This window comes from Callorhinchus milii, unplaced genomic scaffold (assembly GCF_018977255.1).
Source record: "Callorhinchus milii isolate IMCB2004 unplaced genomic scaffold, IMCB_Cmil_1.0 Scaffold4, whole genome shotgun sequence".
In the NCBI taxonomy this organism is placed as follows: Eukaryota; Metazoa; Chordata; class Chondrichthyes; order Chimaeriformes; family Callorhinchidae; genus Callorhinchus; species Callorhinchus milii.
Genome location: NW_024704745.1, coordinates 23,604,180 through 23,616,901, shown reverse-complemented (window position 1 = coordinate 23,616,901; position 12,722 = coordinate 23,604,180). Strand labels below are relative to the sequence as shown.

Below are 12,722 nucleotides of genomic sequence, written 5' to 3'. Positions count from 1 at the left end.
CCAGCTCATGCAAACCTGCATCTAATACCCCAAAACACACTCTGGGATCCCCAAGCCCTGGCTCTTGCCAACCTGCATCAAGTGCACTCCAGAACTAGGGTAGCAGGCAAACAATCCACATTTAATTCCAATACAAATAAATTTCCATGTATAGGTGGCAAACATGTAATTCTTAGTCTGGGTTCGATACACATTCGATGCATGGTGATGGATGTCTGTATGCATCAGACACCCGGCTAACAAAAAAAAACAGTGAACAAACCCTTTCTCCTTTCTCGACTTTGGTTTCAGGAGAGCCTGAAACTGCCCCAGGTCCTGGCTCACCCGGAGGCCCCTGGACTCCTTGATCCCCCTTTCAAGAGATAAATGATAACTTTAATATTTATTGCTGTACAATTATCTTGGTCTCTGATTCAATACTAAAGTTTCATGAGAAGCAACAGCACTAAAATGTATTAATAATCTATTCGGAAAATTATAATGTACTGTAAAGTGGAGCATGTAATATATATTATGAAGTATATATTATGATATATATATTATGTGGCTTACTAAACAGTTTTTTTTATTAATGTGAACTTGCTTGTAAAGTGACTCTCTATTTGTAATTTATAACCTCACCTTTTTGCCCTTTGGTCCACGGAACTGTAATCCCATGTTTCCCTGTTGATAAAAGATTTAAAAAGCAAATCAGAAAAATATTCTACTACTAACAAAGTAAATAAAAACGCTCTGTGTAAACAAATGTTTACCTTGGGACCAGGAGGCCCGGGGATACCTGGAGAACCCTAGAACAAAGTAAAGCAAATGTTAACCTGACTGGGTCATTGTTATTTATACAAGTAGATTATTTGTTCAATCTGTTGAACCTTTTGTGGCCAGAAAGTACACATATAACTCGTGAAAGAAGTTCTCAAATATAGAAAAAGGCAAAAAACTAAATATGAACCCAGTCCCATCATGGCAACTTCATGTTTCTGAGCCCACCTTTACAGCACAAAGTTATGATCCATACCTTTGATAAGGAATGGCTGACAACAGATCTATTGTAGGCAGAGATGTTAGGAATCATATGAAGAACAGAGCTGTGATAAGTCTATCAACACAAGTGGCTAAATACTTTCTCTAAAGAGTGATGGGACATGGATCTGAGCCAATTCCAATTGCAGGTGCTTTGCAAAGTGAAAGCCACCTGCTTCATGCAGACAGGAAAGATAAAACTAGAGGAAAAGTCATTCCAGATTTCTCTCACACAGTTTCTTGTAGATTATTTCAAAATAATATTGACACAGGTTAGAAGGAGGAATAGAGGCTAGGGTAACATGACCCAGAACAATCAATAGAGAAAATCAGAAAATAATGTAATTGATTAAAAATGAGCAGGGAGGGGAATAAAAAAGGATAAGCCTGTAGCTTCAGTGTTATTGCTGCAAATTATCACTTAGAAAACTGGCCTTGAAACCTACTCTACCAACAGTCATACACTCTTCCTCAGATGGAGAATATGCAAAGTGAGGGGATAAATTCAAAACAAATCTGCTGAAACATTTCTTCAGAGATCAAATGCAAGGATTATTATTATGAATGGAACAGGTTCCCTAGGGAGATGATGGAAGCAGAAAGCATTGCTTCTTTACAGAACAAATGAGATAGATTTCTGTTCAGAAATAATATTTCAGGATAGTTTGGGACATGACGTGTGCATGTGATTGTCAGGATGGTGGAAGGCAAACTGGGTGGACCTTGGTCTTCTTTCGTCTATGTCCTTATGTAACTCATTTGATTAAAAGCCGGGCATCAATGGAATTCATGATCTTCTGGAAACAGGACAATTTTGCAAAAACTACAAGATTCATTCAGGTGATAAAGTGAAATACAAACCTTAGACATTATTTTCTAGTTGAAGAGTAGGATATGATTCTGTTCTCAGAATCAGATTTGTTGACCTAGTTATTTCAAACCACCCTGCCATCAGATCACCCATTTCCAGCTCACCAGTATAGAATTTAACAAGACTATCTCTGACCAAAATTAAAATTGATTTAAAAAAGTTTCTGCAACAGAAAGTGACTTACTGGAACACCAGAAAGGCCGGGGGGACCTACGGGACCCTGGAGACCGGGAATACCTGGTCGACCCTAGATTTTAAAGAAAATAAAACGTTTCAGCATGTTTTGAAAATAAGTGACAAAATTACTTATTAAATATTTTATGTGTTGCTACACAAATCTACTGCTCTCAGGATCATACATACATTACTTCCCGGGTTGCCTGGAAAACCTCGATCCCCTTTTATTCCCGAGAAGTCTCCAAATGAGTCGCCTGGATCACCCTAAGTAAAAGAAATGTGGATCATATATATGTATATCATATAATGACTTGCTTTCTTCAATAATTACAATAATTACATACCAAAAATTGCTTTAAAGAATAATCATGAAGCATTTCTAAACTGTTAGTCTTTTATGTGCAAATTATAATGATATTTTTCAGAAATTCTTATAGTATTATATAATTTTTCTAATGCTTTTTCATGTCTTGCCTTCCTCTGTGCAAACCCAGATCATACAATCCTGTGAGATTTTAAAATCACTATATACAGAAATGTATCCCAGGGGTGCTAGCTTGCCAATTTCCTTGCATGAAAGGCAGTCTAATTAGCCCGTAGCGAGATCACTGTCAGGCTTTCTCTCTTCACTGGGCATTTCCCTTGGCACTTCCTTCATACTACATTTTACCTTGAAGCGCCTCTGATCATTTTACTGTGTGTTTTTCGTAACTGAGAATGATGCTAAATGAGGTTGAGGAAGTAAACCCAGAACAATACAATGATTTTCCAAGGCAGCAGGGCAAGAGATCATAGGGTTCAGACTTGTCAAGGGCAATTCCAGGAGGACAGATACCAGCATTATCTGATTTATTTCTCAGAGATTATGTTCAGATAAGGATGAATCAAAGTGAATGAGAATTCCCTGTGTTCAGAAAAATAACACTACCCAAATGGGAATTACTTGCAAGCGTCTACATGTGTGGGATGTTAAGTCAGTTTGATTTCACACACAATGCCCCAGTAGCTGATTTGTTTTAGATTTTCTTCAGTTTCTGAAGATAATTCAAAAATGGTTTTACCTTCATTCCTTGTAAACCAGGATTTCCCTGTAAAGCAATATTATATATGTGTGAAACTTCATACGCAAACAGTGTACAACAGGACAAACACATTTAATTTATTATTAAACAGCAATTGTCATTTAAAATAATTACTTACCGGAGGGCCTTGAATACCTGTCAACCCTGAAGTACCAATGGGACCGATTTCACCCTGCATCCAAATAAATGGTACAAATTTTAATGACCCATTTTCTATAGGATTATGCAATGAACTGACAATGATTCCTAGGTACAAACACTCCAAAACAAGGGTATTTTGCCACATGACTTGACGGCAAAAAAATCAAATTGTATTTTTATAGAATCTTTCATGCCAGGAGGATGTCCCTAGGAGCTGCCTTAACATAGAGCAGGGTGGCCCAATTGGTGGCTTGCGATCCGCATTTGGCCTGGGGGATGATTTTATTCAGCCTGTGAACCATTCACAACTTCATTGACCGACAAACAAATAGTGGCGATATGCAAGCCCCGAACCAGTCAAGAGACTTAGGTTCTCCTGACATTGCGGTTGACTAATCAGAAGACAGTCACCAGGGGGCTCAGGCTCGACCCGGTAATGGGACGGGCCAATCAGCATAAAATATTGCTTATGGGCCTGTGGATGTTTCTCAAATATAGCATCCAGCTTTCAGCAGCCAAAGGTTAGACCACCCTGAATATTCGTGAGAGTCACATATATAATGCAGCAAAATTGCAAAAGTCAGAATAAAGCATAGAGATGTGGCTCATTGTGTGAAATATGTATTTTCTTGGAGCAGAAGAAAAACAGACCCATAATTATGCTTAGAATTAGAAATACAATGCAAAGGGAAAGAAAGTCCAAAAGTATTCAATTCGGCTTTTTGCTAATAACTTGATTCATACAACATCTTTAACAAAAAAATTAAGTATTTTATAAAATATAACAACTGAAACATGAAGTGAATGGTGTCATAAAGTTAAATGCAGCAGCATATTCTGTGAAGCGCTTTGAGATGTCCAGAAGATGTGAAAAGCGCGATACCAAATGCAAGGATTATTATTATTATTATCTGTGTCAGTAACATCTCATTAACAACAATAATAATCTTTGCATTTTTATACCATGCCTCATGCCACAAGTGGTCTGCTATTACATTGTGGGTCTAATATGAGGCAATTTGTAACAGAATTCATGAACTAAGGAATCAGAGAGGTTTTTGCACACTAAAGTTGAAGCAGATTTGCAAAAAGTAAGGATGTGGCAATGAAACGTTCTGTTATTGCTCGAGGAAAGACAGCAATTCTGAAAAGGTGCAAAAGGTCAAGAAAACAAAGTAGTGTTGAAACATGTTTTTACTGTGATAGTTATAAGAAACCTTGTTGGTATTATAAAAGAGAATTGGATTTTGGCAGGCTAAAGACCAATTTGACACGCAATCTCATCCTTCAGATAAACCTTCTTATCCTCAGTCGCCTGATACCACAAAGGTTGGCATCATAATGTTACCTTCCTCTTGGTCTCTAAAAATAGCTGGAGCTATTTAACATGTTAAACAGCTGTTAACATGCATAACAATTATCCACATAGCTAATACAGTCAAGGAATGAAGAACAATGCTAAAGAAACAAAAAGTAGGATCTTTGCTTCTTTTGGAAAGCACAGAGGGGATCCATGCTCATTATATTTAATGTACTGTTACTCTTAGTCCCAACAAGTGCATTCATAATCATTGGTTTATTGAGGAACTGGAAATGGGATTCATTCACCAGTTTTATATTCAGTTAGAGTCACTAAACAAATGTGTGACTGGTGGTTTTATCATGTCAGCTATTTATTGCCTCTGCAACGCTAATGCACATTAGAAATCACAGATAGATTCAATGAAATGCAAGTTAGCTGCAAAAAGTACCAGAGGGGAAACAGTGAAATAATGGAGGGGTTGTCTTTAGGACAACATTCAGTTCCTGTTACTAGGAAGGAGGAAGAAGAAAATTGAAAACTTCAGAAAGATAATTTTGTTGCAAGATGGAAGTGACATAAATAGCAAATGCAGAGCTAGCAAAATCCACCATGAAATGATTCCTCAGATTATCACAATGGGGTGCAAACGCACTACGTTTCAGAACTGACTCCATATGATAATTACATGTTCACCCGGACATCTCATAGCTCTCAGAACAGTTCTACTTTCTGCATGATAAACAGATTAAAATCATATCAAGGCTGATGATTTACCTTTGTACCGTTGCACCCTGGGATTCCTGGCTCGCCTGGTGGCCCATCTTGACCTGGTAAACCCTATGTGAAGAGAAATCAGAATTGGGTCTCATTGTTCTATAAAGTTGATAATTAAACATGAAGAAATTCAACAGTTCTCTGTTTAATACTTACAGGCAGACCTGGAGTTCCTGAAAATCCTGGCAACCCTGGAGGGCCCTGTTTTGCAAATATTGTAAAAAAAACAAATATTTCATTTTATTAGCATTGTGCCATTAATCTTAGTGAAGTTTGTGACATTTAAAAACCTGGATCTTGTATTAATTATCACAAGGAATGCTTTAGGAAACCGACAAAACTTTACAATAACAACTTGTATATACTCGTCATGTGGGGGGGTATCTTGGACCCTTAACAGTAGTGTAGTGTGACACTGAGCCAGGAATCAGAGGAGCTGATAGTAGGCACAGTTGAAAAGAAATGTTTTCAGGTGCAATCTGAAGATGGGCAAAGAGGGGGCAAGGCAAAGGGATTTGAGGCAGGGAGTTCCAGAGTTTCAGGGCCTGGTAGCTGAAAGCACAGCTGCCAATGTGGTGTGGAGGGGATGTGGGATATGCAGAAGGACTGAGCTGTCTGAGCAAAGGGAGCTCCATAGCACAAATTAAACTTAGTTGTGAAGACACAGATTGCTGTTTTGTGGGTCCCCCTGTCCTCACAATGATGTTCTTTGCACCATAAAGTTATAATACAGAGAAAAACAACTTGGTGAGTCACAAAATTATTCTGAACCTTGCAGACTTTTTCTGAAGCAGAAAGTACCGTTGGTTAATGTCAACACATCTTTCAATTGAGTTCAACTAAGTGCTCATGCCATCTGTGTGAATCATTGCTGAAACGAGACATGGATGAGAATTTAATTCTAAATCCCTTGTTCAGTGATTATCATTATGGTACTCTAAATCTATATTGGCAATAGGCATGTCACGCAACAGTGAGAAGCATCCACATGCACGCCATTCTCTCAATAGATCCTATTAAAACTAATTAGGAGGGAGAGTAAACAACAAGGATGACATTAAAAAAACGCAACGAGATATAGATAAGCTAGGTGAGTGGGCAAATAGGTGGTAGATGAAGTATAATGTAGGGAAGTGTGAAGTTATCCACCTAGGTGACAAAAACAATCAAGCAGATTATTTTTTAGAAGGGGAGAGACTAGATAGTGTTAGCGTTCAGAGGGACTTGGGTGTCCTTGTACACCAATCACAAAAAATTAGTTTGCAGGTACAGCAAGCAATTAGGAAGGCTAACAGTATGTTGCCATTTGTTACAAAAGGGTTAGAATATAAGAGTAGGGAAGTCTTGCTGCAACTGTATAGGGCCCCTGTGAGTCCACACCTAGAGTATTGTGTGCAGTTTTGGTCTCCTTATTTAAGAAAGGATGTACTCGCCTTGGAGAGGGTACAACGTAGATTCACTAGGTTGGTACCTGGGATGAGGGGGATGAGTTATAAGGATAGGTTCAGCAATTTAGGCCTATATTCTCTAGAATATAGAAGAATGAGGGGTGATCTTATAGAAACCTACACGACAGAATAGATAGTGGGAGACTTTTTCCCCTGGTTGGAGAAACTATAACCAGGGGTCACAGTCTTAAAATTAGAGGTAAGCCTTTTTGCACTGAGTTGAGGAAAAACTTCTTCACTCAGAGGGTAGTGAATTTATGGAATTCTCTACCCCAAAGGGCTGTAGATGCTCAGCCCTTGAACATATTCAAGACTGAGATTGATAGATTTCTTGTGGATAAAGGGATTAAGGGATATGGAGATAAGGCGGGTAGGTGGAGTTTGAATAGATCAGCCATGATCTTATTGAATGGCAGGGCAGGCTCGAGGGGTCGAATGGCCTACTCCTGCTCCTAATTCTTATGTTCTTTTGTGCTAACACATTAATTCACTGATCCTATTAAAACTAACACATTAATTTCATTATTCTACCCCTTCATTTATTGTGAGTTCCAGTCCAGGCACTAATTAACGTGTTATTGAACATTTGCATTCTTGAAGCAACAGAAGCTTCCTGACCAGCTTTACCCTAAACCTAACCTTAATGTACATCTGACATAGACCAAATATTGTCACCAAGGAGGTTACAGTAATACATACTCGGATTCCCTTTGATCCCGATGGTCCTGATTCACCAAAATCCCCCTAGAACATGAAAGATGTTTGTTACCAAATAGTACGAATCACTGTTTTTTTTTAAAAAAAAACTTCTAGATAACCAACCAAGACTCACCTTGGGTCCCACCAAACCTGGGGGTCCTTCGACTCCTGGGAATCCCGGCATTCCCATAGGACCTGTGAAACCAGGCAAGCCCCTTAAACCCTGGGGGAAAAATCCACAATTACTACATTAACAAAGGACAATGCAAATCACTTGGTGCATCGGTAGTGTTAAGGAATGCATGCTATAAACTTGAAAATTATATATAATCACATGATCAATTAATCATATTCAATCAGAATTAAATCAAATATTCCTAAAACTGTATCTTAGTGAAACTGGTCACCAGGTCCATGTATAGATAATGATATAATGGGTCTAGATTTACTCTAATGATCTAACATTCCAGATAGTCTAGATTTTGGCAGATTGTTGAATTCAATGTTACATTTGAAATTGTTTTTCTGTAGTTCTTAAAAGAAATTACAAAATCTGGCTTCAAAGTTGAGACTCCATTTAAGAATTTTCTAAATTCTGGATGCTCTGAAATTCTAAGTCACGTGAGTGAAACAAGACCCAGGAGGAATTTCTATCTCATGTAATATTACATTATAATTTCCAAATTCCAATACATTTCCGGACGTGTTTGCTTTTTAAAGTCTTTGTTGACAGAAATGTACGAATTTAGAAATATTAATAGAAATTGACTTATTCTCCATCCCTCACAGTACAGAAGAGGAGACATGGAAGCCACAAATGAACACAACAAACAGCTGGAAACCATTGGTAATTGACCATAAGGAACTGTTGCCACTGAGTGCATTGTTGCATCTGGCAATCAGGACTCTAGAGGAAATCTAGTTTAAATCTTCTCTCTGTGGATCCAATTAAATGTTGCAGAGGAAGGCGTGAGAGAATAAAATGCAGTTCAAAATAATGCCACTGGACCTTTATTCGTCCAATTAAACAGGCGGGGGGAGGAAATTTAGTTTAAGCATAGCATTTCCGAGAACACAGCACTCCCTCTCAGCCCGTACTGGAGTGTTTGTTTGAACTGAAGTGCATTGCGCTACAGAACTCTGAGAATGATCCTTTGGTGTAGTACTGGTGTGAGACCATGATAGTAAAGCTTCGTAGCTCTCACTGATACCCAGTCATATCAGGCTAGTATGGTAGCACCCTCACCCCCCTACCCACCCCCACACACTCCAATTCTATTGGCTATTAGAATATGGGATGAAACTATAATGGTTACAGGCAGGAAGGACATTCCGGTGTTGAAGGGGCGTGGAACAATGTGATAGTGACAGGGGGAGACTTTGATGGTAGTAGGGAGGAAACTGGGGTAGTCGCGGAAGGGGTGGGGATGGATGCTGGAATTCTGTTTGACTGTGATGATGTTTGAGCTCGTGCCTGAGTTTTTCAAACCTTCAATCTGAGTATTTATAGCCGTGGCTTCTTTGAATGCCTTTAGGATGCCCACTCGTTGCGTCTGTGATCCTTTAAAACTTTGTTTATTGATTTGTCATGAATCTGAACTCCAAACTGTTTTATTGATTTTCCAAGGAAATACTCACAATGTTAATCACATTCCTGCAGGATTTTGTAACCGCTGAACAAATGTTTCCACGTCAAGAATCAAGCAAATCTATTTGCAAACATTGTCGACAGCCTCTGGTTAAGAATAATTGATTCTTCGCATCCACTGGATTCCATCTTATATTTAGAGTTTTCAGATAATGTAATCTCAAGTTTTTCACCAATTTACTGTCAAGTCATTATTCAAGTATGGTAAATATTACATTTTCTGCAGCTTCCCATTTTTCTTGCACATGACTTGTTTAACAAAGTGAGCTAATTTGCAGGGAATTTAGCTCTTGAAAACCCCCTTCTTAATACAACATCAGATTCTTCAATAATGCAGTATTTGTACTTTGGATTGGATTCCCTGGGTCAGCAAATACACATCGAGTGACTCCTGCAGGTGCCTGGACGTATGCCACTCCATTTCAACACCATCTCTTTTCAGGGGCCAAACACCGTATTTTAATCCCCCATAGATAGAAGATGTGACATTAGTTTATTAAATACTACAGCAATGGGACAGCTGCCTTGTTTAGACCAGTGCAATGGCTTTACCAGTCTGTATTTCAGACTGGTCGAAGATGGTGAATCACTTCACATTTCCTTACATTAAATTTGTAATTTAGATGCTACTTATCTATCTGGCCATTCTGCTAGCCTATTTTTGTGCTCCTCTATCTTATTGCAATTGTCTTCATTATTTATCACACCCCACACATTAATAAGAGTGTTAAGGTAGTGTTTTTTCTAACACAGATATAATTTTTATTATGGAGTGTAATTTCCCAAACTGATCTGGTAAGGCTCCGTTCAGAGATGTGCTTATTGAAATAAGATGCGTGCACTGGTTTATACATGAAATTGCAGACTTTCATAAATACATTTATTTCACTGCTGCTGTACTTAAAACTGACAGTACTGAAGTTTGGGAATAGCTTTAATATTTGTACTACTCAGTACTAATGTATTAAATTTTGGTTTATTTTGAAGCACAATTTTTATACATTTCAGCAACCACACTTACAATTGGTAGTACATTTGCTGAAATGTTTACTGTTACGAGATAATGGAGGATATTGAAGCTTTGCTGTGAGATAATTACACTAGAAGTTTATAAATTGTTAAGGCATCTGTCTAACGGAGCAATTCTTGCATATTTGTTTTGTTATATTTTGCACTTACCTTCTCTCCTTTCACTCCACTGCAGTCACATTGTGAGCTCACTTTACACCCATGGCAGGCCTGAAGGGGGAAAAAGCAGAGTTTTAGGAGACTGACAGACAGACATTAACAACAATGTATGATGGGGAATAATTGACTTGCAAACCATACATATGTCTTTTGAGTGGTCCCACATTCACGATGCATATTCTGTGCCATTTTATTCAATGTGTCAAAGTTTTTTTTCCTGTTTTGGTAGTTGTTGACTTTTGTGAGAGGTTGAGATGCGACAATGTAGTTTGCTGGTTTTACTCAGTGGTAGATTAATAGGTCTGCTTGATCCTGGAATTTGCAAATGGGCCAGAAGAAGCCTCTCCGCTCCATCAACAGAAGCTCAGATCCATAAAGAAGGACTGTTTACACACAGGTCTTATATGCACAAGATCTCTATTGGGATCTTGCTGTCCTTGAAGAGAGATAAGCAACCAGAGTGGCCTTTGCCCCTTCTCTGTGCAGTCCTTCAGGACAGTGTCCAAACAAACGTTGATATCCACTACAACCCCCAAATACCGATAAGAATTGGGAATGATGTCTTTTGTAGCTTCCAATCAATATCCTCAATATATTTTCTTGAGCCATGAAGAACCAGGATTCTGCAATTGGGGCACCCACCATTATGTCCTACCGCACACTCTGGGGTCCTCCAGCAGTACCCCAACACACATTCTGGGGTCTTCCAGCAGTATGCCACTGCACACTCTGAAGTCCCCAAGCCTTGGCTCTTGCTAACCTGTCCCTAATACTTTCTGATATTAGGTAAGCATCCCTCCAGGGAGCAAGGGCACATTCCATTCCAATGAACATCTATGAAATTTCCATGTGTAGGTGGGATGCATGGAATTCTGTTTGGTTTGGATAATCTTAACCATGGTGCGGGATTTCTGCACATGCCAGACACTCACCTGACCCCCCAAAAATTAATAAGGCAGCATTAAGTTTCCCTGGTGCCCTATCTAGGGAGTGAGGGGGAGAAAGCTGCGTTGCACCCTCTGGTAATGAGCATACAACAAACAACAGCAGCAAGTTGCATTTATACAGAGCCTTTCACATAGGAAGGACGTCCCAAAGTGCGTACAATAAGTCCTACTGTCTTAAGCATTTTGTGGAAGTTCTTTCCCACTTATGCAATAACCCTGTTCAATTCAAACCGTGGTGATCCTCAATTTTAGACTCTGCACCACATAATGCAAAGCCTACATTTCTGATGACTTCATTGCTATTTTTACCATTATTACACTGCTGTGTTTGTGTCTGAAAGATGTCTGATGCTAACCCCAATCAGTGCCAACACAATCCGAGCTGTTGTTCCTTCTAACAGGCTCTAACTCACTACAAACACTGTGGTATGACCTGTGAGCCTATTTATTACAAATGCCCAACTGTTATAATGAAGTTGTTCTCATTAGAGAATAAATTTATTGAATTCCTGCCATGAACGAGGACTCAGTTCATTTCAATGGGATCTTTGTGATAACCTGCGGGGGAGTGAAATACTACTTGCCTTTCTTAAGAAGACATTGTCAAAGTTGCTACATTTATTGTTGAGGAATTTGGCTATTGGTTTATTATAATCTAGTTTAAGAAGTTGTTAGAATACATTCTCTGTCCTTCACTATACAATTCCCTTCCCCTCCCTCCGTATCTAGGTGTAGGTGTAAGTTGTTGCGTCTCTCACACCATTCCTTAGATGAGAGACAGAGAAATACTTAATATCAGTTGGCACTAAACTAGTAACACTTGGCAATAGTTTCACCTCTGGACTAGCAGATTGTGTTTCAAGTCCCTGAGCTCATAGTCTTGGCTGACATGGTGGGAAGGGGGGCACTACCTTGTCGGAGGTGCCATCTTTCAGATGATATTATAATAGAGGCGCCATTTACCTTTTCAGATGAATCAATCAAAACATTCAAAAGGGAACTCGAGAAGCACTTGAGCAATAATAATGTTAATAATAATAATCCTTGCTTTTGCTATAATGCCTTATTACATGGTTGAGACATCTCAAAAGCTTCACAGGATATACTGTAAAGTGGTGCGATTGTGAATTTTGTGGGCGAAACATAAAATATTAAGGGGAAGGAGCCAGAAATTTGGATAAATAATAAAATTATAACACTACAGTAATACTGTGCCTCCCCCCCACCCCCAGAAACCGAGAAGCACCTAAGCCAAACTAGCATCCTAACCGCTCCCTGACTCGGGTCAGCTAATTTCCAATGTGATCTGCTAAGAATGGCTTTGTGCTCGTTAATAACAAAAACTGAGTCGTTAATAACAAAAAAAATCTGTGTTTGTTATTTGGCACATCCACAATTCTTAAAATGTTCTATCAATTTATACA

The 12,722-nt window shown here is 38.8% G+C and overlaps 1 protein-coding gene across 1 annotated transcript in view; it reads right to left on the bottom strand.

The window, feature by feature from the left end:
* Positions 1–12,722, bottom strand: part of LOC103177556 (collagen alpha-1(IV) chain) — a 101,692-nt gene that overhangs the window by 35,958 nt on the left and 53,012 nt on the right. Inside the window, exons 2-13 of the mRNA XM_007891779.2 lie at positions 10,343–10,402; positions 7,649–7,738; positions 7,516–7,560; positions 5,525–5,569; positions 5,369–5,431; positions 3,269–3,322; positions 3,130–3,156; positions 2,255–2,332; positions 2,076–2,138; positions 753–788; positions 622–663; positions 263–352 (exon numbers count right to left, since the gene is read on the bottom strand). Coding sequence (XP_007889970.2) covers positions 263–352; positions 622–663; positions 753–788; positions 2,076–2,138; positions 2,255–2,332; positions 3,130–3,156; positions 3,269–3,322; positions 5,369–5,431; positions 5,525–5,569; positions 7,516–7,560; positions 7,649–7,738; positions 10,343–10,402 — 693 coding nt within the window. The remainder of the gene's footprint in view (positions 1–262; positions 353–621; positions 664–752; positions 789–2,075; positions 2,139–2,254; positions 2,333–3,129; positions 3,157–3,268; positions 3,323–5,368; positions 5,432–5,524; positions 5,570–7,515; positions 7,561–7,648; positions 7,739–10,342; positions 10,403–12,722) is intronic.